Below are 26761 nucleotides of genomic sequence, written 5' to 3' on the forward strand. Positions count from 1 at the left end.
TACAACAGGTACAACTATGAGGAGTCTGAGGGGAGGGGGAACCGTTTACAACAGGTACAACTATGAGGAGTCTGAGGGGAACCGTTTACAACAGGTACAACTATGAGGAGTCTGAGGAGAGGGGGAACCGTTTACAACAGGTACAACTATGAGGGGAGGGGGAACCGTTTACAACAGGTACAACTATGAGGAGTCTGAGGAGAGGGGGAACCGTTTACAACAGGTACAACTATGAGGAGTCTGAGGGGAGGGGGAACCGTTTACAACAGGTACAACTATGAGGAGTCTGAGGAGAGGGGGAACCGTTTACAACAGGTACAACTATGAGGAGAGGGGGAACCGTTTACAACAGGTACAACTATGAGGAGTCTGAGGGGAGGGGGAACCGTTTACAACAGGTACAACTATGAGGAGTCTGAGGGGAGGGGGAACCGTTTACAACAGGTACAACTATGAGGAGAGGGGGAACCGTTTACAACAGGTACAACTATGAGGAGTTTGAGGAGAGGGGGAACCGTTTACAACAGGTACAACTATGAGGAGTCTGAGGGGAGAGGGAACCGTTTACAACAGGTACAACTATGAGGAGTCTGAGGGGAGGGGGAACCGTTTACAACAGGTACAACTATGAGGAGTCTGAGGGGGACCTGGAAACATGCTTTGTAATCCAGGACTAGTCTCAATCTTTGTGTGTGTGTGTGTGTGTGTGTGTGTGTGTACTAACCCTGTAAACTGTAGGCCCCCTCTCTGAAGGCCAGGGTAAAGTAGTGTGTGTGTGTGTGTGTACTAACCCTGTAAACTGTAGGCCCCCTCTCTGAAGGTCAGGGTAAAGTAGTGTGTGTGTGTGTGTGTGTGTGTGTGTGTACTAACCCTGTAAACTGTAGGCCCCCTCTCTGAAGGACAGGGTAAAGTAATCGTACGAGGAACGGTTGGAGTCCAGGGTCCCTGTGACCTTACGACACCCGATGAAACCGTGTTCCCCACGGAGGACAATGATTGGACGGTTGATCAGCTTCATCAGGAACTCCTCAGACTCACCTGGAAAGATAAACGCACATTAACCCATGTCGTCAAAGACCAAAGGAAGCCTTATAAAAAAAGGTCAAAGGTTATACCCTCCTCTCCTGGGGTGTTGTCCAGCACCCTCCTAGCCCGGGGGGGGACACACTCTCCTAGCCCGGGGGGGGACACACTCTCCTAGCCCGGGGGGGGACACACTCTCCTAGCCCGGGGGGGGACACACTCTCCTAGCCCGGGGGGGGACACACTCTCCTAGCCCGGGGGGGCACACACTCTCCTAGCCCGGGGGGGCACACACTCTCCTAGCCCGGGGGGGCACACACTCTCCTAGCCCGGGGGGGCACACACTCTCCTAGCCCGGGGGGGCACACACTCTCCTAGCCCGGGGGGGGACACACTCTCCTAGCCCGGGGGGGGACACACTCTCCTAGCCCGGGGGGGGACACACTCTCCTAGCCCGGGGGGGGACACACTCTCCTAGCCCGGGGGGGGACACACTCTCCTAGCCCGGGGGGGGACACACTCTCCTAGCCCGGGGGGGGACACACTCTCCTAGCCCGGGGGGGACACACTCTCCTAGCCCGGGGGGGGACACACTCTCCTAGCCCGGGGGGGGACACACTCTCCTAGCCCGGGGGGGGACACACTCTCCTAGCCCGGGGGGGGACACACTCTCCTAGCCCGGGGGGGGACACACTCTCCTAGCCCGGGGGGGGACACACTCTCCTAGCCCGGGGGGGGACACACTCTCCTAGCCCGGGGGGGGACACACTCTCCTAGCCCGGGGGGGGACACACTCTCCTAGCCCGGGGGGGGACACACTCTCCTAGCCCGGGGGGGGACACACTCTCCTAGCCCGGGGGGGGACACACTCTCCTAGCCCGGGGGGGGACACACTCTCCTAGCCCGGGGGGGGACACACTCTCCTAGCCCGGGGGGGGACACACTCTCCTAGCCCGGGGGGGGACACACTCTCCTAGCCCGGGGGGGGACACACTCTCCTAGCCCGGGGGGGGGACACACTCTCCTAGCCCGGGGGGGGGACACACTCTCCTAGCCCGGGGGGGGGACACTCTCCTAGCCCGGGGGGGGGACACTCTCCTAGCCCGGGGGGGGGACACTCTCCTAGCCCGGGGGGGGACACTCTCCTAGCCCGGGGGGGGACACTCTCCTAGCCCGGGGGGGACACTCTCCTAGCCCGGGGGACACTCTCCTAGCCCGGGGGACACTCGGTTTCTGCTCTCTTCAACTCCTTATGGAACTGTCTTCCTAAACACTGATGTTAGCGTTTTATATTGGGAGGCTCCACATGTTTTAAATAGCGTAGCCAAGATAGACTTCGCATTAACATCTGCTAACCATGTGTATGTGACAAATAAAATAGGATTTGATTTTAATTAAAACCACAGACTATTGCTATTGTGCACCACGGCACAGAAGCCACGGGTTGTCATGGAATTACTGATGTTTGACGACTAACCAGTGACCCTTGAACCAAGTCATCTGGAACAGGGAGAGACTGACTAGGAGTTGGTATGACCCTTGAACCATATGGAACAGGGAGAGACTGACTAGGAGTTGGTATGACCCTTGAACCAAGTCATCTGGAACAGGGAGAGACTGACTAGGAGTTGGTATGACCCTTGAACCATATGGAACAGGGAGAGACTGACTAGGAGTTGGTATGACCCTTGAACCATATGGAACAGGGAGAGACTGACTAGGAGTTGGTATGACCCTTGAACCAAGTCATCTGGAACAGGGAGAGACTGACTAGGAGTTGGTATGACCCTTGAACCATATGGAACATGGAGAGACTGACTAGGAGTTGGTATGACCCTTGAACCAAGTCATCTGGAACAGGGAGAGACTGACTAGGAGTTGGTATGACCCTTGAACCATCTGGAACAGGGAGAGACTGACTAGGAGTTGGTATGACCCTTGAACCAAGTCATCTGGAACAGGGAGAGACTGACTAGGAGTTGGTATGACCCTTGAACCATCTGGAACAGGGAGAGACTGACTAGGAGTAGGTATGACCCTTGAACCATCTGGAACAGGGAGAGACTGACTAGGAGTTGGTATGACCCTTGTACCAAGTCATCTGGAACAGGGAGAGACTGACAAGGAGTTGGTATGACCCTTGAACCAAATGGAACAGGGAGAGACTGACTAGGAGTTGGTATGACCCTTGAACCATATGGAACAGGGAGAGACTGACTAGGAGTTGGTATGACCCTTGAACCAAATGGAACAGGGAGAGACTGACTAGGAGTTGGTATGACCCTTGAACCATATGGAACAGGGAGAGACTGACTAGGAGTTGGTATGACCCTTGAACCAAGTCATATGGAGCAGGGAGAGACTGACTAGGAGTTGGTATGACCCTTGAACCAAGTCATCTGCATATGGAACAGGGAGAGACTGACTAGGAGTTGGTATGACCCTTGAACCAAGTCATCTGGAACAGGGAGAGACTGACTAGGAGTTGGTATGACCCTTGAACCAAATCATATGGAACAGGGAGAGACTGACTAGGAGTTGGTATGACCCTTGTACCAAGTCATCTGCATCTGGAACAGGGAGACACTGACTAGGAGTTGGTATGACCCTTGAACCAAGTCATCTGCATATGGAACAGGGAGAGACTGACTAGGAGTTGGTATGACCCTTGAACCAAGTCATCTGGAACAGGGAGAGACTGACTAGGAGTTGGTATGACCCTTGAACCAAATCATATGGAACAGGGAGAGACTGACTAGGAGTTGGTATGACCCTTGTACCAAGTCATCTGCATCTGGAACAGGGAGACACTGACTAGGAGTTGTTATGACCCTTGAACCATATGGAACAGGGAGAGACTGACTAGGAGTTGGTATGACCCTTGAACCATATGGAACAGGGAGAGACTGACTAGGAGTTGGTATGACCCTTGAACCAAATCATCTGGAACAGGGAGAGACTGACAAGGAGTTGGTATGACCCTTGAACCAAATGGAACAGGGAGAGACTGACTAGGAGTTGGTATGACCCTTGAACCATATGGAACAGGGAGAGACTGACTAGGAGTTGGTATGACCCTTGAACCAAATGGAACAGGGAGAGACTGACTAGGAGTTGGTATGACCCTTGAACCATATGGAACAGGGAGAGACTGACTAGGAGTTGGTATGACCCTTGAACCAAGTCATCTGGAACAGGGAGAGACTGACTAGGAGTTGGTATGACCCTTGAACCAAGTCATCTGCATCTGGAACAGGGAGAGACTGACTAGGAGTTGGTATGACCCTTGAACGAAATCATCTGGAACAGGGAGAGACTGACTAGGAGTTGGTATGACCCTTAAACCATCTGGAAAAGGGAGAGACTGACTAGGAGTTGGTATGACCCTTGAACCAAGTCATCTGGAACAGGGAGAGACTGACTAGGAGTTGGTATGACCCTTGAACCATATGGAACAGGGAGAGACTGACTAGGAGTTGGTATGACCCTTGAACCATATGGAACAGGGAGAGACTGACTAGGAGTTGGTATGACCATTGAACCAAGTCATCTGGAACAGGGAGAGACTGGCTAGGAGTTGGTATGACCCTTGAACCATCTGGAACAGGGAGAGACTGACTAGGAGTTGGTATGACCCTTGAACCAAGTCATCTGCATATGGAACAGGGAGAGACTGACTAGGAGTGTGTATGACCCTTGAACCAAATCATATGGAACAGGGAGAGACTGGCTAGGAGTTGGTATGACCCTTGAACCATCTGGAACAGGGAGAGACTGACTAGGAGTTGTTATGACCCTTGAACCATATGGAACAGGGAGAGACTGACTAGGAGTTGGTATGACCCTTGAACCATCTGGAACAGGGAGAGACTGACTAGGAGTTGGTATGACCCTTGAACCAAGTCACCTGGAACAGGGAGAGACTGACTAGGAGTTGGTATGACCCTTGAACCATCTGGAACAGGGAAAGACTGACTAGGAGTTGGTTTGACCCTTGAACCATCTGGAACAGGGAGAGACTGACTAGGAGTTGGTATGACCCTTGAACCATCTGGAACAGGGAGAGACTGACTAGGAGTTGGTATGACCCTTGAACCAAGTCATATGGAACAGGGAGAGACTGGCTAGGAGTTGGTATGACCCTTGAACCATCTGGAACAGGGAGAGACTGACTAGGAGTTGGTATGACCCTTGTATCAAGTCATCTGGATATGGAACACCCTGCTGTGTTTGCTCTCTACTACCCAGAAGGCAGAGCTGTTGTAACACACACTGACCGGCAACGTCGACGGTCGCGGCTAGCTGGCCGTTCTTCTTGGCGGCGACGTATTTCCCGTTGGCGGCGCGGAGAGTCAGCTTCTTACCACAGTACTCCATGTCAAAGTAGCAGTTGGCAGTCCTGCACACACACACACACACACACACACAGGATTAATATACTTCAACAGGGTGGAACATTGTAACACAGGAACACCGAGGCAGACGCGCCGCTGCAGACGGGGGGGGGGGAGACGCCGCTGCAGACGGGGGGGGGGGGGGGAGACGCCGCTGCAGACGGGGGGGGGGAGACGCCGCTGCAGACGGGGGGGGGGGGGGGGGGGACGCCGCAGCAGACGGGGGGGGGGGAGACGCCGCTGCAGACGGGGGGGGGGGGGGGGGGGGGAGACGCCGCTGCAGACGGGGGGGGGGGGGGGGGGGGGGAGACGCCGCTGCAGACGGGGGGGGGGGGGAGACGCCGCTGCAGACGGGGGGGGGGGGGAGACGCCGCTGCAGACGGGGGGGGGGGGAGACGCCGCTGCAGACGGGGGGGGGGGGAGACGCCGCTGCAGACGGGGGGGGGGGGGAGACGCCGCTGCAGACGGGGGGGGGGGAGACGCCGCTGCAGACGGGGGGGGGGGAGACGCCGCTGCAGACGGGGGGGGAGGGGAGACGCCGCTGCAGACGGGGGGGGGGGGGAGAGACGCCGCTGCAGACGGGGGGGGGAGACGCCGCTGCAGACGGGGGGGGGGGAGACGCCGCTGCAGACGGGGGGGGGGAGACGCCGCTGCAGACGGGGGGGGGGAGACGCCGCTGCAGACGGGGGGGGGGAGACGCGCCGCTGCAGACGGGGGGGGGGGGGGGAGACGCGCCGCTGCAGACGGGGGGGGGGGGGGGAGACGCGCCGCTGCAGACGGGGGGGGGGGGGGGGAGACGCGCCGCTGCAGACTGGGGGGGGGAGACGCGCCGCTGCAGACTGGGGGGGGGAGACGCGCCGCTGCAGACTGGGGGGGGGAGACGCGCCGCTGCAGACTGGGGGGGGGAGACGCGCCGCTGCAGACTGGGGGGGGGAGACGCGACGCTGCAGCTAACGGTTTATTTAGTTATGTATTATATATTTACAGTTAATGATTTATTTATTATTTATTTATTGTTATTTATTTACCGTTACCATAACTCAGGTGGCTTCAATCATGCTTGTGTGTGTGTGTGTGTGTGTGTGTGTGTGTGTGTGTGTGTGTGGGGGGGGGGGGGGGGGGGTCTCCAGACTCAGGGTCTCCAAGTAGAGGTCAAGGACCAGCACTCTGCCTGAACACAATATTCACTTCAGGACCCACACCCCCGTGGGGCAACAGAGCACTCGAGAAACTTGACACCAGCCGTCAAAACCTCGAAAACACAATTAAATATACTGAGAAAGTCTGCTGGATCACAGTTCGATCAGCAACACAATCACTGCCATTCAACATTCATATAGAGGTGGCGTGTGTGTGTGTGTACACACAGACATGTGTTTAACTATAATTATGGGGACCTGAAGTCCCCACAAGAATAGTAAACAAACAAATCTAACTAGGGACATTTTGTTAGTCCCCACGAGGTCAAAACACAAATTCTAAGGGGGTTTAGGGTTGAGGTTAGGTTCGGGTAAGAGTACGGGTTAGGGTAAAAAGGATTTTGAATGGGACTGAATTGTGTGTACCCACAAGCTTAGCTGTACAAGAGTGTGTGTGTGTGTATATATTATTACTTAGTGGAGGCGGTACACTGCAATCCTCCAGAGGTGGTGAGGGTCCAGTACTTCCCGGCGGCGGTCCGGAACGCACACTTCCTGTTCTCACGACTCATCTCCACCTGGAACACTTCCTGGTCTCCCTCCTCGTCCTGATTGGCTGACAGGTCCATGCCTAGGCGGGGCCCAAGGAGAGCAGGGTTAGAGACTGACAGAGGGTCAGGAACGAGCAGAAACGCACTACAGATTTGTACAAAAACATTAAAAACATCTCCCTGATATTGAGTTGCAGCCCCCTTTGGCCCTCAGAACTGCCCTAATTAGTCAGGGCATGGACTCTACAAGGTGTCGAAAGCTTCCCACAGTTGTGTCAAGTTGGCTGGATGTCCTTTAGGTGGTGGACCATTCTTGATACACACAGTTGAGTGTGAAAAACCCAGCAGCGTTGCAGTTCTTGACGCAAACCGGTGCGCCTGACACCTACTACCAAACCCCGTTCAAAGGCACTTCAAATCTTTTGTCTTGCCCATTCACCCTCTGAATGGCACACACACACAATCCATATCTCAAGGCTTTAAAATCCTTCTTTAACCCGTCTGTCTCGTACCCTTCATCTACACTGATTGGAGTGGATTTAACAGGTGACATCAATACGGGATCATATCTTTCACCTGGATTCACCTGGTCAGTTTGTCATGGAAGGAGCAGTGTACACGACACTCCAAGTCAGTCACACCAAGTGTGTCATTACCAGGCTTCCAGACGTCAGTCCGTCACAAGCGGCGACGCGCTACAGTCCGTCACAAGCAGCGACGCTACAGTCCGTCACAAGCGGCGACGCGCTACAGTCCGTCACAAGCGGCGACGCGCTACAGTCCGTCACAAGCGGTGACGCGCTACAGTCCGTCACAAGCGGCGACGCGCTACAGTCCGTCACAAGCAGCGACGCGCTACAGTCCGTCACAAGCAGCGACGCGCTACAGTCCGTCACAAGCGGTGACGCGCTACAGTCCGTCACAAGCGGCGACGCGCTACAGTCCGTCACAAGCAGCGACGCTACAGCCCGTGACAAGCGGCGACACGACAGTCCGTCACAAGCAGCGACGCGCTACAGTCCGTCACAAGCAGCGACGCTACAGTCCGTGACAAGCGGCGACACGACAGTCCGTCACAAGCGGCGACGCGCTACAGTCCGTCACAAGCGGCGACGCGCTACAGTCCGTCACAAGCAGCGACGCTACAGCCCGTCACAAGCAGCGACGCTACAGCCCGTCACAAGCAGCGACGCGCTACAGTCCGTCACAAGCGGCGACGCGCTACAGCCCGTCACAAGCGGCGACGCGCTACAGCCCGTCACAAGCAGCGACGCGCTACAGTCCGTCACAAGCGGCGACGCGCTACAGTCCGTCACAAGCAGCGACGCTACAGCCCGTCACAAGCAGCGACGCTACAGTCCGTCACAAGCGGCGACGCGCTACAGCCCGTCACAAGCAGCGACGCTACAGTCCGTCACAAGCGGCGACGCGCTACAGTCCGTCACAAGCGGCGACGCGCTACAGCCCGTCACAAGCGGCGACGCGCTACAGTCCGTCACAAGCGGCGACACGCTACAGTCCGTCACAAGCGGCGACGCGCTACAGTCCGTCACAAGCGGCGACGCGCTACAGCCCGTCACAAGCAGCGACGCTACAGTCCGTCACAAGCGGCGACGCGCTACAGCCCGTCACAAGCAGCGACGCGCTACAGCCCGTCACAAGCAGCGACGCGCTACAGTCCGTCACAAGCAGCGACGCGCTACAGTCCGTCACAAGCAGCGACGCGCTACAGTCCGTCACAAGCAGCGACGCGCTACAGTCCGTCACAAGCAGCGACGCGCTACAGTCCGTCACAAGCAGCGACGCGCTACAGTCCGTGACAAGCAGCGACACTACAGTCCGTCACAAGCAGCGACGCGCTACAGCCCGTCACAAGCAGCGACGCGCTACAGTCCGTGACAAGCAGCGACACTACAGTCCGTCACAAGCAGCGACGCGCTACAGTCCGTGACAAGCAGCGACACTACAGCCCGTCACAAGCAGCGACGCGCTACAGTCCGTGACAAGCAGCGACACTACAGTCCGTCACAAGCAGCGACGCGCTACAGTCCGTGACAAGCAGCGACGCTACAGCCCGTCACAAGCGGCGACGCGCTACAGTCCGTCACAAGCAGCGACACTACAGCCCGTCACAAGCAGCGACGCGCTACAGTCCGTGACAAGCAGCGACACTACAGCCCGTCACAAGCAGCGACGCGCTACAGTCCGTGACAAGCAGCGACACTACAGTCCGTCACAAGCAGCGACGCGCTACAGTCCGTGACAAGCAGCGACGCGCTACAGTCCGTCACAAGCGGCGACGCGCTACAGTCCGTCACAAGCGGCGACGCGCTACAGTCCGTCACAAGCGGCGACGCGCTACAGTCCGTCACAAGCAGCGACACTACAGTCCGTGACAAGCAGCGACGCTACAGCCCGTCACAAGCGGCGACGCTACAGTCCGTCACAAGCAGCGACGCGCTACAGTCCGTCACAAGCAGCGACGCGCTACAGCCCGTCACAAGCAGCGACACTACAGTCCGCCACAAGCAGCGACGCGCTACAGCCCGTCACAAGCGGCGACGCGCTACAGTCCGTCACAAGCGGCGACGCGCTACAGTCCGTCACAAGCAGCGGCGCTACAGTCCGTCACAAGCGGCGACGCGCTACAGTCCGTCACAAGCGGCGACGCGCTACAGCCCGTCACAAGCGGCGACGCGCTACAGTCCGTCACAAGCGGCGACGCGCTACAGTCCGTCACAAGCGGCGACGCGCTACAGTCCGTCACAAGCGGCGACGCGCTACAGTCCGTCACAAGCGGCGACGCGCTACAGTCCGTGACAAGCAGCGACGCGCTACAGCCCGTCACAAGCAGCGACGCGCTACAGTCCGTCACAAGCAGCGACGCGCTACAGTCCGTGACAAGCGGCGACGCGCTACAGTCCGTCACAAGCAGCGACGCGCTACAGCCCGTCACAAGCAGCGACGCGCTACAGTCCGTGACAAGCAGCGACGCGCTACAGTCCGTCACAAGCAGCGACGCGCTACAGCCCGTCACAAGCAGCGACACTACAGCCCGTCACAAGCAGCGACGCGCTACAGTCCGTGACAAGCAGCGACACTACAGCCCGTCACAAGCAGCGACGCGCTACAGTCCGTGACAAGCAGCGACACTACAGTCCGTCACAAGCAGCGACGCGCTACAGTCCGTGACAAGCAGCGACGCTACAGCCCGTCACAAGCGGCGACGCGCTACAGTCCGTCACAAGCAGCGACACTACAGTCCGTGACAAGCAGCGACACTACAGTCCGTCACAAGCAGCGACACTACAGTCCGTCACAAGCAGCGACACTACAGTCCGTCACAAGCAGCGACACTACAGTCCGTCACAAGCAGCGACGCTACAGTCCGTCACAAGCAGCGACGCTACAGTCCGTCACAAGCAGCGACACTACAGTCCGTCACAAGCAGCGACACTACAGTCCGTCACAAGCAGCGACGCTACAGCCCGTCACAAGCAGCGACACTACAGTCCGTCACAAGCAGCGACACGACAGTCCGTCACGAGCAGCGACACTACAGTCCGTCACAAGCAGCGACACGACAGTCCGTCACGAGCAGCGACACTACAGTCCGTCACAAGCAGCGACACGACAGTCCGTCACAAGCAGCGACACGACAGCCCGTCACAAGCAGCGACACTACAGTCCGTCACAAGCAGCAACACTACAGTTCGTCAGACACATACTGTCTGGTCAGGATCAGCAACATTAACGGAGCAACATCAGAGAACTGGGATTAGAGGATGTCCTACAGCTGTGCACACACACACACACACACACACACACACACACACACACACACACACAGCTGCCAGGCCCCTGCCACAGCTCCAGGGTTTAATCCCCCATGGAATTATGGGTTATAAAGCAGTTAGGACACAGCCAGAGGAATGAAAGATTGAGGAGCACCAGAGGTCATTCATCACATCAGGAGCACATAAAGACAGAAACACAGAGACATGAGTCAGCTACAGAACACAGACAGCTTTGTCTGGCCTGGCCGGAGCGCCAGGGAGCCCCGTCGGGCCTGGCCGGAGCGCCAGAGAGCCCCCCCGTCTGGCCCGGCCGGAGCGCCAGAGAGCCCCCCGTCTGGCCCGGCCGGAGCGCCAGCAGAGATGTTTAATGTTACAGAGAGACACCCGGGTCCGTGAAGCCGTGTTGAAACTTCCATGTTCCGTTTCAGAACCTCTCCCCATCCCCCCCCGCCCCGTTTCAGAACCTCTCTCTCACCCCCCCGTTTCAGAACCTCTCTCTCCCCCCCCGTTTCAGAACCTCTCTCCCCCCCCCCCGTTTCAGAACCTCTCTCCCCCCCCCCCGTTTCAGAACCTCTCTCTCCCCCCCCCGTTTCAGAACCTCTCTCTCCCCCCCCCCGTTTCAGAACCTCTCTCCCCCCCCCCCGTTTCAGAACCTCTCTCCCCCCCCCCCCGTTTCAGAACCTCTCTCTCCCCCCCCCGTTTCAGAACCTCTCCCTCCCCCCCCCCGTTTCAGAACCTCTCCCCCCCCCCCCCCGTTTCAGAACCTCTCCCCCCCCCCCCCGTTTCAGAACCTCTCTCCCTCCGCCCCGTTTCAGAACCTCTCTCCCTCCGCCCCGTTTCAGAACCTCTCTCCCTCCCCCCCGTTTCAGAACCTCTCTCTCTCCCCCCCGTTTCAGAACCTCTCTCTCTCCCCCCCGTTTCAGAACCTCTCTCTCTCCCCCCCGTTTCAGAACCTCTCTCTCTCCCCCGTTTCAGAACCTCTCTCTCTCCCCCGTTTCAGAACCTCTCTCTCTCCCCCGTTTCAGAACCTCTCTCTCTCCCCCGTTTCAGAACCTCTCTCTCCCCCGTTTCAGAACCTCTCTCTCTCCCCCGTTTCAGAACCTCTCTCTCTCCCCCGTTTCAGAACCTCTCTCTCTCCCCCGTTTCAGAACCTCTCTCTCCCCCGTTTCAGAACCTCTCTCTCCCCCGTTGATTGACTCCTGAAAAACTTTAACTCTACCCTCCAGGATATAGCTGGTTTCCACTGAGGTATGCAGACACACACACCAAGATGAGATCCACATGGTCATAATTGACTGACTGGAGCAGAGACAGCGAGGAGCAGGATGAGGAGGGTTTAACCCAGATCTGAGGGGGTTTTAGAGAGGGTTGGTTGTCTATTGTAACGGGGTAGACAGGACAGATCTGAGGGGTGTTTTAGAGAGGGTTGGTTGTCTATTGTAACGGGGTAGACAGGACAGATCTGAGGGGGTTTTAGAGAGGGTTGGTTGTCTATTGTAACGGGGTAGACAGGACAGATCTGAGGGGGTTTTAGAGAGGGTTGGTTGTCTATTGTAACGGGGTAGACAGGACAGATCTGAGGGGGTTTTAGAGAGTGTTGGTTGTCTATTATAACGGGGTAGACAGGACAGATCTGAGGGGGTTTTAGAGAGGGTTGGTTGTCCATTATAACGGGGTAGACAGGACAGATCTGAGGGGTGTTTTAGAGAGGGTTGGTTGTCTATTGTAACGGGGTAGACAGGACAGATCTGAGGGGGTTTTAGAGAGTGTTGGTTGTCTATTGTAACGGGGTAGGCAGGACAGATCTGAGGGGGTTTTAGAGAGTGTTGGTTGTCTATTGTAACGGGGTAGACAGGACAGATCTGAGGGGGTTTTAGAGAGTGTTGGTTGTCCATTGTAACGGGGTAGACAGGACAGATCTGAGGGGGTTTTAGAGAGTGTTGGTTGTCTATTGTAACGGGGTAGACAGGACAGATCTGAGGGGGTTTTAGAGAGTGTTGGTTGTCTATTGTAACGGGGTAGGCAGGACAGATCTGAGGGGGTTTTAGAGAGTGTTGGTTGTCTATTGTAACGGGGTAGACAGGACAGATCTGAGGGGGTTTTAGAGAGTGTTGGTTGTCTATTGTAACGGGGTAGACAGGACAGATCTGAGGGGGTTTTAGAGAGTGTTGGTTGTCTATTATAACGGGGTAGACAGGACAGATCTGAGGGGGTTTTAGAGAGTGTTGGTTGTCTATTGTAACGGGGTAGACAGGACAGATCTGAGGGGGTTTTAGAGAGTGTTGGTTGTCTATTATAACGGGGTAGACAGGACAGATCTGAGGGGGTTTTAGAGAGGGTTGGTTGTCCATTATAACGGGGTAGACAGGACAGATCTGAGGGGTGTTTTAGAGAGGGTTGGTTGTCTATTGTAACGGGGTAGACAGGACAGATCTGAGGGGGTTTTAGAGAGGGTTGGTTGTCTATTATAACGGGGTAGACAGGACAGATCTGAGGGGGTTTTAGAGAGGGTTGGTTGTCTATTGTAACGGGGTAGGCAGGACAGATCTGAGGGGGTTTTAGAGAGTGTTGGTTGTCTATTGTAACGGGGTAGGCAGGACAGATCTGAGGGGGTTTTAGAGAGTGTTGGTTGTCTATTGTAACGGGGTAGACAGGACAGATCTGAGGGGGTTTTAGAGAGTGTTGGTTGTCTATTGTAACGGGGTAGACAGGACAGATCTGAGGGGGTTTTAGAGAGTGTTGGTTGTCTATTATAACGGGGTAGACAGGACAGATCTGAGGGGGTTTTAGAGAGTGTTGGTTGTCCATTATAACGGGGTAGACAGGACAGATCTGAGGGGGTTTTAGAGAGTGTTGGTTGTCTATTATAACGGGGTAGACAGGACAGATCTGAGGGGGTTTTAGAGAGTGTTGGTTGTCTACCATGCAGACACCAGAACACACTGCTGCCAAGGGGTTACTAGGAGACAGTGTGTGTGTGTGTGTGTGTGTGTGTGTGTGTGTGTGTGTGTGTGTGTGTGTGTGTGTGTGTGTGTGTGTGTGTGTGTGTGTGTGTGTGTGTGTGTGTGTGTGTGTGTGTGTGTGTGTATCAGTAAAGGGGTGTATCGTCCCTGGGTCGCTCCTCTTTTCAGTTCGCTGCAGCTAGCGACTGGAACGAGCTGCAACAAACACTCAAACTGGACAGTTTTATCTCCATCTCTTCATTCAAAGACTCAAATCATAGACGCTCTTAATGTCTACTCTCTCCCTTCTCCCCCTCCCTGTGACATCCTCTCTCTCTTCCTCTTCCTCTCCCCCTCCCAGGGCTCTCTTACTGACCGTTGTGGCTGCTTAGTGTGATGTATTGTTGTCTCTAACCTTCTTGACCTTTGTGCTGTTGTCTGTGCCCAGTAATGTTTGTACCCTGTGTTGCTGCCATGTTTTATCGTCTTCGGTCTCTCTCTATGTAGTGTTTCTCATCGTGATGTGTGCGTTTTGTCCTATAGTTTTAATCCCAGCCCCCTGTCCCTAACAGGACGTCTTTAGGCCGTCATTGTTCATAAGAATTTGTACTTAACCGACTTGCCTAGTTAAATAAAGGTTTAAAAATAAATCTAACTAATATCGTGACAATGGTGAAACGAGAACGTCTGATTGTGTTGGTCGTCTATTGTTCAACAGGAGAGCAGCTGGGCTACATGGGGAGCCAGATCAGTCTGTTCTGCACACACACACACACACACACACACACACACACACCACACCACACCACACCACACCACACACACACCACACCACACCACACCACACCACACCACACCACACCACACCACACCACACCACACCACACCACACCACACACACACACACACACACACACACACACACACACACACACACACACACACACACACACACACACACACACACACACACACACACACACACACACACACACACACACACAGATTATTACAGCAGCTAGCGCCAGCCACCAGACAGACCGCTACAGACTGGCAGCGCCAACCACAGACAGACCGCTACAGACTGGCAGCGCCAGCCACAGACAGACCGCTACAGACTGGCAGCGCCAGCCACAGACAGACCGCTACAGACTGGCAGCGCCAGCCACAGACAGACCGCTACAGACTGGCAGCGCCAGCCATCAGACAGACCGCTACAGACTGGCAGCGCCAGCCATCAGACAGACCGCTACAGACTGGCAGCGCCAGCCACAGACAGACCGCTACAGACTGGCAGCGCCAGCCATCAGACAGACCGCTACAGACAGGCAGCGCCAGCCATCAGACAGACCGCTACAGACTGGCAGCGCCAGCCACAGACAGACCGCTACAGACAGGCAGCGCCAGCCATCAGACAGACCGCTACAGACTGGCAGCGCCAGCCACAGACAGACCGCTACAGACTGGCAGCGCCAGCCACAGACAGACCGCTACAGACAGGCAGCGCCAGCCACAGACAGACCGCTACAGACAGGCAGCGCCAGCCACACAGACAGACCGCTACAGACTGGCAGCGCCAGCCATCAGACAGACCGCTACAGACTGGCAGCGCCAACCACAGACAGACCGCTACAGACTGGCAGCACCAGCCATCAGACAGACCGCTACAGACTGGCAGCGCCAGCCACAGACAGACCGCTACAGACAGGCAGCGCCAGCCACAGACAGACCGCTACAGACTGGCAGCGCCAGCCATCAGACAGACCGCTACAGACTGGCAGCGCCAACCACAGACAGACCGCTACAGACTGGCAGCGCCAGCCATCAGACAGACCGCTACAGACTGGCAGCGCCAGCCACAGACAGACCGCTACAGACAGGCAGCGCCAGCCACAGACAGACCGCTACAGACTGGCAGCGCCAACCACAGACAGACCGCTACAGACTGGCAGCGCCAGCCATCAGACAGACCGCTACAGACTGGCAGCACCAGCCCACTCCCTAGCCAGAACCCTGCCCCGCTGTAATCAGGAGAGAGAGAGACCAGACGAGAGAGCTGATGCAATCGTCATCACACTGCCCTCTCCCCCATCTGGACAAGAGGAATACCTATGTAAGAATGCTGTTCATCGACTACAGCTCAGCATTCAACACCATAGTACCCTCCAAACTCGTCATCAAGCTGGAGGCCCTGGGTCTCGACCCCGCCCTCATCATTAAGCTGGAGGCCCTGGGTCTCAGCCCCGCCCTCATCATTAAGCTGGAGGCCCTGGGTCTCGACCCCGCCCTCATCATTAAGCTGGAGGCCCTGGGTCTCGACCCCGCCCTCATCATTAAGCTGGAGGCCCTGGGTCTCGACCCCGCCCTCATCATTAAGCTGGAGGCCCTGGGTCTCGACCCCGCCCTCATCATTAAGCTGGAGGCCCTGGGTCTCGACCCCGCCCTCATCATTAAGCTGGAGGCCCTGGGTCTCGACCCCGCCCTCATCATTAAGCTGGAGGCCCTGGGTCTCGACCCCGCCCTCATCATTAAGCTGGAGGCCCTGGGTCTCGACCCCGCCCTCATCATTAAGCTGGAGGCCCTGGGTCTCGACCCCGCCCTCATCATTAAGCTGGAGGCCCTGGGTCTCGACCCCGCCCTCATCATTAAGCTGGAGGCCCTGGGTCTCGACCCCGCCCTCATCATTAAGCTGGAGACCCTGGGTCTCGACTCCGCCCTCATCATTAAGCTGGAGACCCTGGGTCTCGACTCCGCCCTCATCATTAAGCTGGAGACCCTGGGTCTCGACCCCGCCCTGTGCAACTGGGTCCTGGTTCTTCCTGACTTCTAGAAGGTGGTGTTGGTTCTACCTTGCCTGGTGGGGTTCTAGTCCTGTTCTAGAAGGTTGTGTTGGTCCTACCTTGCCTGGTGAGGTTCTAGTCCTGTTCTAGAAGGTTGTGCTGGTCCTACCTTGCCTGGTGAGGTTCTAGTCCTGTTCTAGAAGGTTGTGTTGGTCCTACCTTGCCTGGTGAGGTTCTAGTCCTGTTCTAGAAGGTTGTGTTGGTCCTACCTTGCCTGTATGGGTTCTAGTCCTGTTCTAGAAGGTTGTGTTGGTCCTACCTTGCCTGTATGGGTTCTAGTCCTGTTCTAGAAGGTTGTGTTGGTCCTACCTTGCCTGGTGAGGTTCTAGTCCTGTTCTAGAAGGCTGTGTTGGTCCTACCTTGCCTGGTGAGGTTCTAGTCCTGTTCTAGAAGGTTGTGTTGGTCCTACCTTGCCTGGTGAGGTTCTAGTCCTGTTTTAGAAGGTTGTGTTGGTCCTACCTTGCCTGGTGAGGTTCTAGTCCTGTTCTAGAAGGTTGTGTTGGTTCTACCTTGCCTGGTGGGGTTCTAGTCCTGTTCTAGAAGGTTGTGTTGGTCCTACCTTGTCTGGTGGAGACGTTCCTCTCGTTGCCGGCGGTGAGAACCACCTGAGGGTGACTCTGCTCCAGAGAGAACATCTCATCCTTCCCCACGCGACTCGTCTTCCCGCTCTTCATGGTCCCGCTCGGCCCCGACGGCGCCAGGTATCGCCCGGAACAATCCCTGAAGGCCACCTTGCCGGAGCGGAACTCCAGCGTGTATCCGGTGGTCTCGTCGGCCGCGGCCTCCAGGCTGCCGTCGTTCTTCAGGAAGCGGTTGTCAGACGTCTGTAGGTGGTAACGCTGGTCTCTGAACACCAGGGTGATCAGGGAGTCCACACCCCACGGGACGTCACGGTCTATAGAGACCTCGTCCACCTTGGAGGACAGGTGGGCATAACGCTTCCTGGTCACACTGAAGACGTTCACCTGGAGGGGAGAGGTCAGAGGTCAGGGTAGAGGGGAGGGGAGGTCAGGTGGGCATAATGCTTCCTGGTCACACTGAAGATGTTCATCTGGAGGGGAGAGGTCAGAGGTCAGGGTAGAGGGGAGGGGAGAGGTCAGGGTAGAGGGGAGAGGTCAGAGGTCAGGGTAGAGGGGAGGACAGGTGGGCATAACGCTTCCTGGTCACACTGAAGACGTTCACCTGGAGGGAAGAGGTCAGGGTAGAGGGGAGGGGAGAGGTCAGAGGTCAGGGTAGAGGGGAGGGGAGGACAGGTGGGCATAACGCTTCCTGGTCTCACTGAAGACGTTCACCTGGAGGGGAGAGGGGGGGGGGGGGGGGGGGGGGGGGGTGTAGGTGTGTTACCTGAGGGTGCACGGCAATGTGAACGCTCCATTTGGAGGGGGAGGCGGTCAGGGGCGGAGGGGGAGGCGGTCAGGGGCGGAGGGGGAGGCGGTCAGGGCGGAGGGGAGTGGTCGTAGGTGGAGGGGAGGCGGTCAGGAGTGGAGGGGGAGGCGGTCACGGTGGAGGTCAGGTGTCAGGGCGGAGGGGAGGTGGTCAGGGGGGGGTTGTAGGTGGATGGGAGGTGTTAAGGGGGGGGTTGTAGGCGGAGGTGAGGAGGTCAGGGCGGAGGGGGAGGAGGTCAGGGCGGAGGGGGAGGAGGTCAGGGCGGAGGGGGAGGTGGTCAGGGCGGAGGGGGAGGTGGTCAGGGCGGAGGGGGAGGTGGTCAGGGCGGAGGGGGAGGTGGTCAGGGCGGAGGGGGAGGTGGTCAGGGCGGAGGGGGAGGTGGTCAGGGCGGAGGGGGAGGTGGTCAGGGCGGAGGGGGAGGTGGTCAGGGCGGAGGGGGAGGTGGTCAGGGCGGAGGGGGAGGTGGTCAGGGCGGAGGGGGAGGTGGTCAGGGCGGAGGGGGAGGTGGTCAGGGCGGAGGGGGAGGTGGTCAGGGCGGAGGGGGAGGTGGTCAGGGCGGAGGGGGAGGTGGTCAGGGCGGAGGGGGAGGTGGTCAGGGCGGAGGGGGAGGTGGTCAGGGCGGAGGGGGAGGTGGTCAGGGCGGAGGGGGAGGTGGTCAGGGCGGAGGGGGAGGTGGTCAGGGCGGAGGGGGAGGTGGTCAGGGCGGAGGGGGAGGTGGTCAGGGCGGAGGGGGAGGTGGTCAGGGCGGAGGGGGAGGTGGTCAGGGCGGAGGGGAGGTGGTCAGGGCGGAGGGGGAGGTGGTCAGGGCGGAGGGGGAGGTGGTCAGGGCGGAGGGGGAGGTGGTCAGGGCGGAGGGGGAGGTGGTCAGGGCGGAGGGGGAGGTGGTCAGGGCGGAGGGGGAGGTGGTCAGGGCGGAGGGGGAGGTGGTCAGGGCGGAGGGGGAGGTGGTCAGGGCGGAGGGGGAGGTGGTCAGGGTGGAGGGGGAGGTGGTCAGGGCGGAGGGGAGGTGGGAGGTGTCAGGGCGGAGGGAGGTGTCAGGGCGGAGGGGAGGTGGGAGGTGTCAGGGCGGAGGGGGAGGTGGTCAGGGCGGAGGGGGAGGTGGTCAGGGCGGAGGGGGAGGTGGTCAGGGCGGAGGGGGAGGTGGTCAGGGCGGAGGGGGAGGTGGTCAGGGCGGAGGGGGAGGTGGTCAGGGCGGAGGGGGAGGTGGTCAGGGCGGAGGGGGAGGTGGTCAGGGCGGAGGGGGAGGTGGTCAGGGCGGAGGGGGAGGTGGTCAGGGCGGAGGGGGAGGTGGTCAGGGCGGAGGGGGAGGTGGTCAGGGCGGAGGGGGAGGTGGTCAGGGCGGAGGGGGAGGTGGTCAGGGCGGAGGGGGAGGTGGTCAGGGCGGAGGGGGAGGTGGTCAGGGCGGAGGGGGTGGTGGTCAGGGCGGAGGGGGTGGTGGTCAGGGCGGAGGGGGAGGAGGTCAGGGCGGAGGGGGAGGAGGTCAGGGCGGAGGGGGAGGAGGTCAGGGCGGAGGGGGAGGAGGTCAGGGCGGAGGGGGAGGTGGTCAGGGCGGAGGGGAGGTGGTCAGGGTGGAGGGGGAGGTGTCAGTGTGGAGGGGGAGGTGGTCAGGGTGGAGGGGGAGGTGGTCAGGGTGGAGGGGGAGGTGGTCAGGGTGGAGGGGGAGGTGGTCAGGGTGGAGGGGGAGGTGGTCAGGGTGGAGGGGGAGGTGGTCAGGGTGGAGGGGGAGGTGTCAGGGTGGAGGGGGAGGTGTCAGGGTGGAGGGGGAGGTGTCAGGGTGGAGGGGAGGTGTCAGGGTGGAGGGGAGGTGTCAGGGTGGAGGGGAGGTGTTAAGGGGGGGAGGGAGTTGTAGGTGGAGGGGAGGTGTTAAGGGGGGGGGGGGTTGTAGGTGGAGGGGAGGTGTTAAGGGGGGGGGGTTGTAGGTGGAGGGGAGGTGTTAAGGGGGGGGGTTGTAGGTGGAGGGGAGGTGTTAAGGGGGGGGGGGGGTTGTAGGTGGAGGGGAGGTGTTAAGGGGGGGGGAGTTGTAGGTGTGTTACCTGAGGATGCATTGCAATGTGAACGCTCCATTTTTCAGCCACTGATGCAGTCTGGGAGAGAGACCAAACATTACAGTCCACACACATCATGGATTTTATTTAACATCTGGAGAAAGACAGGTGATGAATGTTGATCCGCTCCTTCAGGAAGTTTAAAAACACACCTACCTGGGCAAAGCAGCTGATCCTGTCCTCTGTACCTCCCAGATACCTGCCATGGACCTCTGACTGCAGAGAAACACAATATAATATACATCACACACACTACGTAGCCTTATAACCCTCCTGACTGCAGAGAAACACAATATAATATATCATCACACACACTACGTAGCCTTATAACCCTCCTGACAAACAATACCCTCCACAGACACACACTACGTAGCCTTACAACCCTCCACAGACACACTACGTAGCCTTACAACCCTCCTGCCAAACAATACCCTCCACACAGACACACTACGTAGCCTTATAACCCTCCACAGACACACTACGTAGCCTTATAACCCTCCTTCTGACAAACAATACCCTCCACACAGACACTACGTAGCCTTACAACCCTCCACAGACACACTACGTAGCCTTATAACCCTCCTTCTGCCAAACAATACCCTCCACACAGACACACTACGTAGCCTTATAACCCTCCACAGACACACTACGTAGCCTTATAACCCTCCTTCTGACAAACAATACCCTCCACACAGACACTACGTAGCCTTACAACCCTCCACAGACACTACGTAGCCTTATAACCCTCCTTCTGCCAAACAATACCCTCCACACAGACACTACGTAGCCTTATAACCCTGCCAAACAATACCCTCCACACACACACTACGTAGCCTTATAACCCTCCTGCCAAACAATACCCTCCACACAGACACTACGTAGCCTTATAACCCTCCTGCCAAACAATACCCTCCACACAGACACACTACGTAGCCTTATAACCCTCCTGACAAACAATACCCTCCACACAGACACTACGTAGCCTTATAACCCTCCTGACAAACAATACCCTCCTCACATCCCCGTGTCGGCTTTTCAGCTGTTAGTCGCCAACATTTAACTCTGACGCTGCGTTTTAACGTTTTGCAAAAATCAATACTCATCGCTTTCTAACCGGTTTTCGAAAGAAGTGCTGATATGCCCCTTATCTTTCACGTCAGCGAGACAGACCAACAAGCTGTGTGTCTCTGACTGTAGCAGTTCAACAAGCTGCGTGTCTCTGACCGTAGCAGTTCAACAAGCCGTGTGTCTCTGACTGTAGCAGTTCAACAAGCTGCGTGTCTCTGACTGTAGCAGACCAACAAGCCGTGTCTCTCTGACTGTAGCAGTTCAACAAGCTGTGTGTCTCTGACCGTAGCAGACCAACAAGCCGTGTGTCTCTGACTGTAGCAGTTCAACAAGCTGCGTGTCTCTGACCGTAGCAGACCAACAAGCTGCGTGTCTCTGACTGTAGCAGTTCAACAAGCTGTGTGTCTCTGACCGTAGCAGTTCAACAAGCTGTGTGTCTCTGACCGTAGCAGACCAACAAGCTGCGTGTCTCTGACTGTAGCAGTTCAACAAGCCGTGTGTCTCTGACTGTAGCCGTTCAACAAGCTGTGTGTCTGACTAACAGTTTAACAAGCCGTGTGTCTCTGACTGTAGCAGTTCAACAAGCTGTGTGTCTCTGACTGTAGCCGTTCAACAAGCTGTGTGTCTCTGACTGTAGCAGTTCAACAAGCTGTGTGTCTCTGACTGTAGCAGTTCAACAAGCTGTGTGTCTGACTAACAGTTTAACAAGCTGTGTGTCTCTGACTGTAGCAGTTCAACAAGCTGTGTGTCTCTGACTGTAGCAGTTCAACAAGCTGTGTGTCTGACTAACAGTTTAACAAGCTGTGTGTCTCTGACTGTAGCAGTTCAACAAGCTGCGTGTCTCTGACTGTAGCAGTTCAACAAGCTGCGTGTCTCTGACTGTAGCAGTTCAACAAGCTGCGTGTCTCTGACTGTAGCAGTTCAACAAGCTGTGTGTCTCTGACTGTAGCAGTTCAACAAGCTGTGTGTCTCTGACTGTAGCAGTTCAACAAGCCGCGTGTCTCTGACTGTAGCAGTTCAACAAGCTGTGTGTCTCTGACTGTAGCAGTTCAACAAGCTGTGTGTCTGTAGCAGTTCAACAAGCCGTGTGTCTCTGACTGTAGCAGTTCAACAAGCTGCGTGTCTCTGACCGTAGCAGTTCAACAAGCTGCGTGTCTCTGACTGTAGCAGTTCAACAAGCTGTGTGTCTGACTAACAGTTTAACAAGCTGTGTGTCTCTGACTGTAGCAGTTCAACAAGCTGTGTGTCTCTGACTGTAGCAGTTCAACAAGCTGTGTGTCTCTGACTGTAGCAGTTCAACAAGCTGTGTGTCTGTAGCAGTTCAACAAGCTGTGTGTCTCTGACTGTAGCAGTTCAACAAGCTGTGTGTCTCTGACCGTAGCAGTTCAACAAGCTGTGTGTGTCTGACTGTAGCAGTTCAACAAGCTGTGTGTGTCTGACTGTAGCAGTTCAACAAGCTGTGTGTCTCTGACTGTAGCAGTTCAACAAGCTGTGTGTCTCTGACTGTAGCAGTTCAACAAGCTGTGTGTCTGACTGTAGCAGTTCAACAAGCTGTGTGTCTGACTGTAGCAGTTCAACAAGCTGTGTGTCTGACTGTAGCAGTTCAACAAGCTGTGTGTCTCTGACTGTAGCAGTTTAACAAGCTGTGTGTCTGACTGTAGCAGTTCAACAAGCTGTGTGTGTCTGACTGTAGCAGTTCAACAAGCCGTGTGTCTCCAGTTGACAAACTACACTTCCTCCCCAGTTAGCTTACACACACACACAGGTGTCGTTTGCCTAAAGAGAGACTGTTACCATGGTTACTCCATGGTTACTCCATGGTTACCAGTCTGGAGAAGTCTCTGTAGTCTCTATATAATGTTGACTAAAACCCCCTTTAGGCGGTAGGAGGATGTAGTCTCTACATAATGTTGACTAAAACCCCCTTTAGGCGGTAGGAGGATGTAGTCTCTACATAATGTTGACTAAAACCCCCTTTAGGCGGTAGGAGGATGTAGTCTCTACATAATGTTGACTAAAACCCCCTTTAGGCGGTAGGAGGATGTAGTCTCTACATAATGTTGACTAAAACCCCCTTTAGGCGGTAGGAGGATGTAGTCTCTACATAATGTTGACTAAAACCCCCTTTAGGCGGTAGGAGGATGTAGTCTCTACATAATGTTGACTAAAACCCCCTTTAGGCGGTAGGAGGATGTAGTCTCTACATAATGTTGACTAAAACCCCCTTTAGGCGGTAGGAGGATGTAGTCTCTACATTATGTTGACTAAAACCCCCTTTAGGCGGTAGGAGGATGTAGTCTCTACATAATGTTGACTAAAACCCCCTTTAGGCGGTAGGAGGATGTAGTCTCTACATAATGTTGACTAAAACCCCCTTTAGGCGGTAGGAGGATGTAGTCTCTACATAATGTTGACTAAAACCCCCTTTAGGCGGTAGGAGGATGTAGTCTCTACATTATGTTGACTAAAACCCCCTTTAGGCGGTAGGAGGATGTAGTCTCTACATAATGTTGACTAAAACCCCCTTTAGGCGGTAGGAGGATGTAGTCTCTACATAATGTTGACTAAAACCCCCTTTAGGCGGTAGGAGGATGTAGTCTCTACATTATGTTGACTAAAACCCCCTTTAGGCGGTAGGAGGATGTAGTCTCTACATAATGTTGACTAAAACCCCCTTTAGGCGGTAGGAGGATGTAGTCTCTACATAATGTTGACTAAAACCCCCTTTAGGCGGTAGGAAGATGTAGTCTCTACATAATGTTGACTAAAACCCCCTTTAGGCGGTAGGAGGATGTAGTCTCTACATAATGTTGACTAAAACCCCCTTTAGGCGGTAGGAGGATGTAGTCTCTACATAATGTTGACTAAAACCCCCTTTAGGCGGTAGGAGGATGTAGTCTCTACATAATGTTGACTAAAACCCCCTTTAGGCGGTAGGAGGATGTAGTCTCTACATAATGTTGACTAAAACCCCCTTTAGGCGGTAGGAGGATGTAGTCTCTACATAATGTTGACTAAAACCCCCTTTAGGCGGTAGGAGGATGTAGTCTCTACATAATGTTGACTAAAACCCCCTTTAGGCGGTAGGAGGATGTAGTCTCTACATAATGTTGACTAAAACCCCCTTTAGGCGGTAGGAGGATGTAGTCTCTACATAATGTTGACTAAAACCCCCTTTAGGCGGTAGGAGGATGTAGTCTCTACATAATGTTGACTAAAACCCCCTTTAGGCGGTAGGAGGATGTAGTCTCTACATTATGTTGACTAAAACCCCCTTTAGGCGGTAGGAGGATGTAGTCTCTACATAATGTTGACTAAAACCCCCTTTAGGCGGTAGGAGGATGTAGTCTCTACATAATGTTGACTAAAACCCCCTTTAGGCGGTAGGAGGAAGGGGGATCGTGTTGATTACCCCACTTTATTTGCTGCGGTCGGTAGGTTCTGTCGCTTGTATTTTCAATCTGTCGACGCGTGACGCACAACATGTAAACAAATGAAATCGTTGTCTTTCGATGAAGCACATTTCCTCACAATCAACAGGAAGTGTTTTTCCCATTCGGGTTTCAAGGCGCTGATACGTCGTGCGAGTGTTTGTCACGTGCGAATTGCAACAGAATTTGAACATTTAAATTAAAAAAAAACTGATACACAAACTATATCCAGACCAGCGTACTGAAAGGTCAATTTAATGACACCACTCCGTGGATATTGTGTCTCACATTCCTACCTGCAAAAGCACCAACCACACGGACAAACAGGCAAAGTATCATTATATTCTGGCTTGTAGACGTCGAGGGAAGAGACTTTCCTGACCCCCCCCCCAAAAAAAGCTAATTTCTGCCCTACACGGAACAATATAAAAACGCAAACTTTTTGGTTTCATGAGCTGAAATAAGATCGAAATTTTCTATACACACATAAAAAAATAGCTTATTGCTCTCAAGATGTTTTGCTCAAATGAGTTTACATCCTTGTTGGAGAGCATGTCTCCTTTGCCAAGATAATCCATCCACCTGACAGGTGTGGCATATCAAGAAGCTGATTAAACAGCATGATCATTACACAGGTGCACCTTGTGTTGGGGGACAATAAAAGGCCACTTAAGTGTCGTTTTGTCACAACACAATGCCACAGATGTCTCAAGTTCAGGGAGCGGCGTGCTGACAGCAGGAATGTCCACCAGAGTTGTTGCCAGATAATTTAATGTTCATTTCTATACCATAAGCCGCCTACAACTTAATTTTTTTATAATTTGACAGTGCAGGCAACGGGCCTCACAACTAGTAACCGAAAGGTTGCAAGATCGATTCCCTGACCTGACAAGGTAAACAAATCTGTCGTTCTGCCCCTGAACAAGGCAGTTAAACCACCGTCCCCCGGTAGGCCGTCATTGTAAAATAAGAATTTGTTCTTAACCGAGTTAAATAAAGGATAAATTAAACAATATGACCGTGTGTGAACGTTAACCCTTTAAAAAAAGGGGGGGTGTAAACTAGAAATGTAGGCTACCGTTTTTAACGTATTCATATTTTCTGCTGATATGAAAGATACATTCCTTCGGTTTCTGAAACACTACCGCAATTGATGCGTGTTCATGTTTAGTAACGGGCTCCCGAGAGGCGCAGCGGTCTAAGGGCTTGAGGCGTCACTACAAACACCCTGGTTCGATTCTTAGGATGTATCACAAAAACGGCGGTGATTGGGAGTCCCGTAGGGCGGCGCACAATTGGCCCAGCGGTCGTCCGGGTTTTTAACCGGTGTAGGCCGTCATTTTTAAATAAGAATTTGTTTTTTTAACTGACTTGCCTAGTTAAATAAAAGGTTACATTTTAAAATAAAATAAATGTTTAGAGAAAGCGTCCGGGCTCTTAAACACCACCAGTCAGAAGATACTATCGTTAATAGGCGACAGAGCAGTTACCGTCTATAACTGGGCTAACAATACACAGGCAAGTCTCATGCTTTCACTCACACCCCTCATCCTCCCTCATCCTCCCTCATCCTCCCTCACCCTACCTGCAGAGACCATCTCCCATCGTCGTGAGCCGTGACGATGAACCGGGTCTCGGGTCCAGAAGTCTCACTATCCCCGGTAACGTTCCCGTCTTTATCCACCGCTATGTACCGACCCAGATGCGACTTGAGACAGAACACATTACCGGTAGCGTCCTCCCCGCTCTGCTCTAGAGTCCAAATCTGCTTCTTCTTCAAGCTCGTGGCCGAGGCGTTGATTTTAAAACCGAACGTTTCAGCGGTTAGATATTTATTCCCGCAGTTGATCAAACCGAACTGGATCTGAAGCATGTCGCTGGTCCCGTTACTTGCTCCGTTACTACACATGATCAATCAATCTTCTCTCGGTTCCAACCGGTCCGGGTTAGAGTTTAACGGTGTGTGTTTCTCTGATCAACGAGGATTCGGTGGTTCCGACGGATGCACTCTGTTCCTCCGCCTCGCGTGTTTCTCTTTGTTTGGGAAGTGTCTGAGAGGAGGAGGAAAGAGAGAGAAGACGGTGTGTCGGTATGAGAGCGCGCAGTTTCTCTGTGCTCGGCCACAGCACGCGCTCCGCGACACAG

The 26761-nt window shown here is 55.3% G+C and overlaps 1 protein-coding gene across 1 annotated transcript; it reads right to left on the reverse strand.

Moving 5' to 3' along the window:
- Window positions 1-870: 870 nt before the first annotated feature.
- Window positions 871-26761, reverse strand: LOC129833732 (fascin-like; the record flags this gene model as incomplete). Its single annotated transcript, XM_055898514.1, is given in 7 exon segments — window positions 871-1038; window positions 5301-5422; window positions 7031-7187; window positions 17246-17651; window positions 20106-20156; window positions 20274-20333; window positions 26202-26761. Coding segments are annotated over 7 exon segments (1288 nt in total), but the record flags the coding sequence as incomplete, so codon positions are not given.

Source organism: Salvelinus fontinalis, chromosome 34 (assembly GCF_029448725.1).
Source record: "Salvelinus fontinalis isolate EN_2023a chromosome 34, ASM2944872v1, whole genome shotgun sequence".
Classification (NCBI taxonomy): domain Eukaryota; kingdom Metazoa; phylum Chordata; class Actinopteri; order Salmoniformes; family Salmonidae; genus Salvelinus; species Salvelinus fontinalis.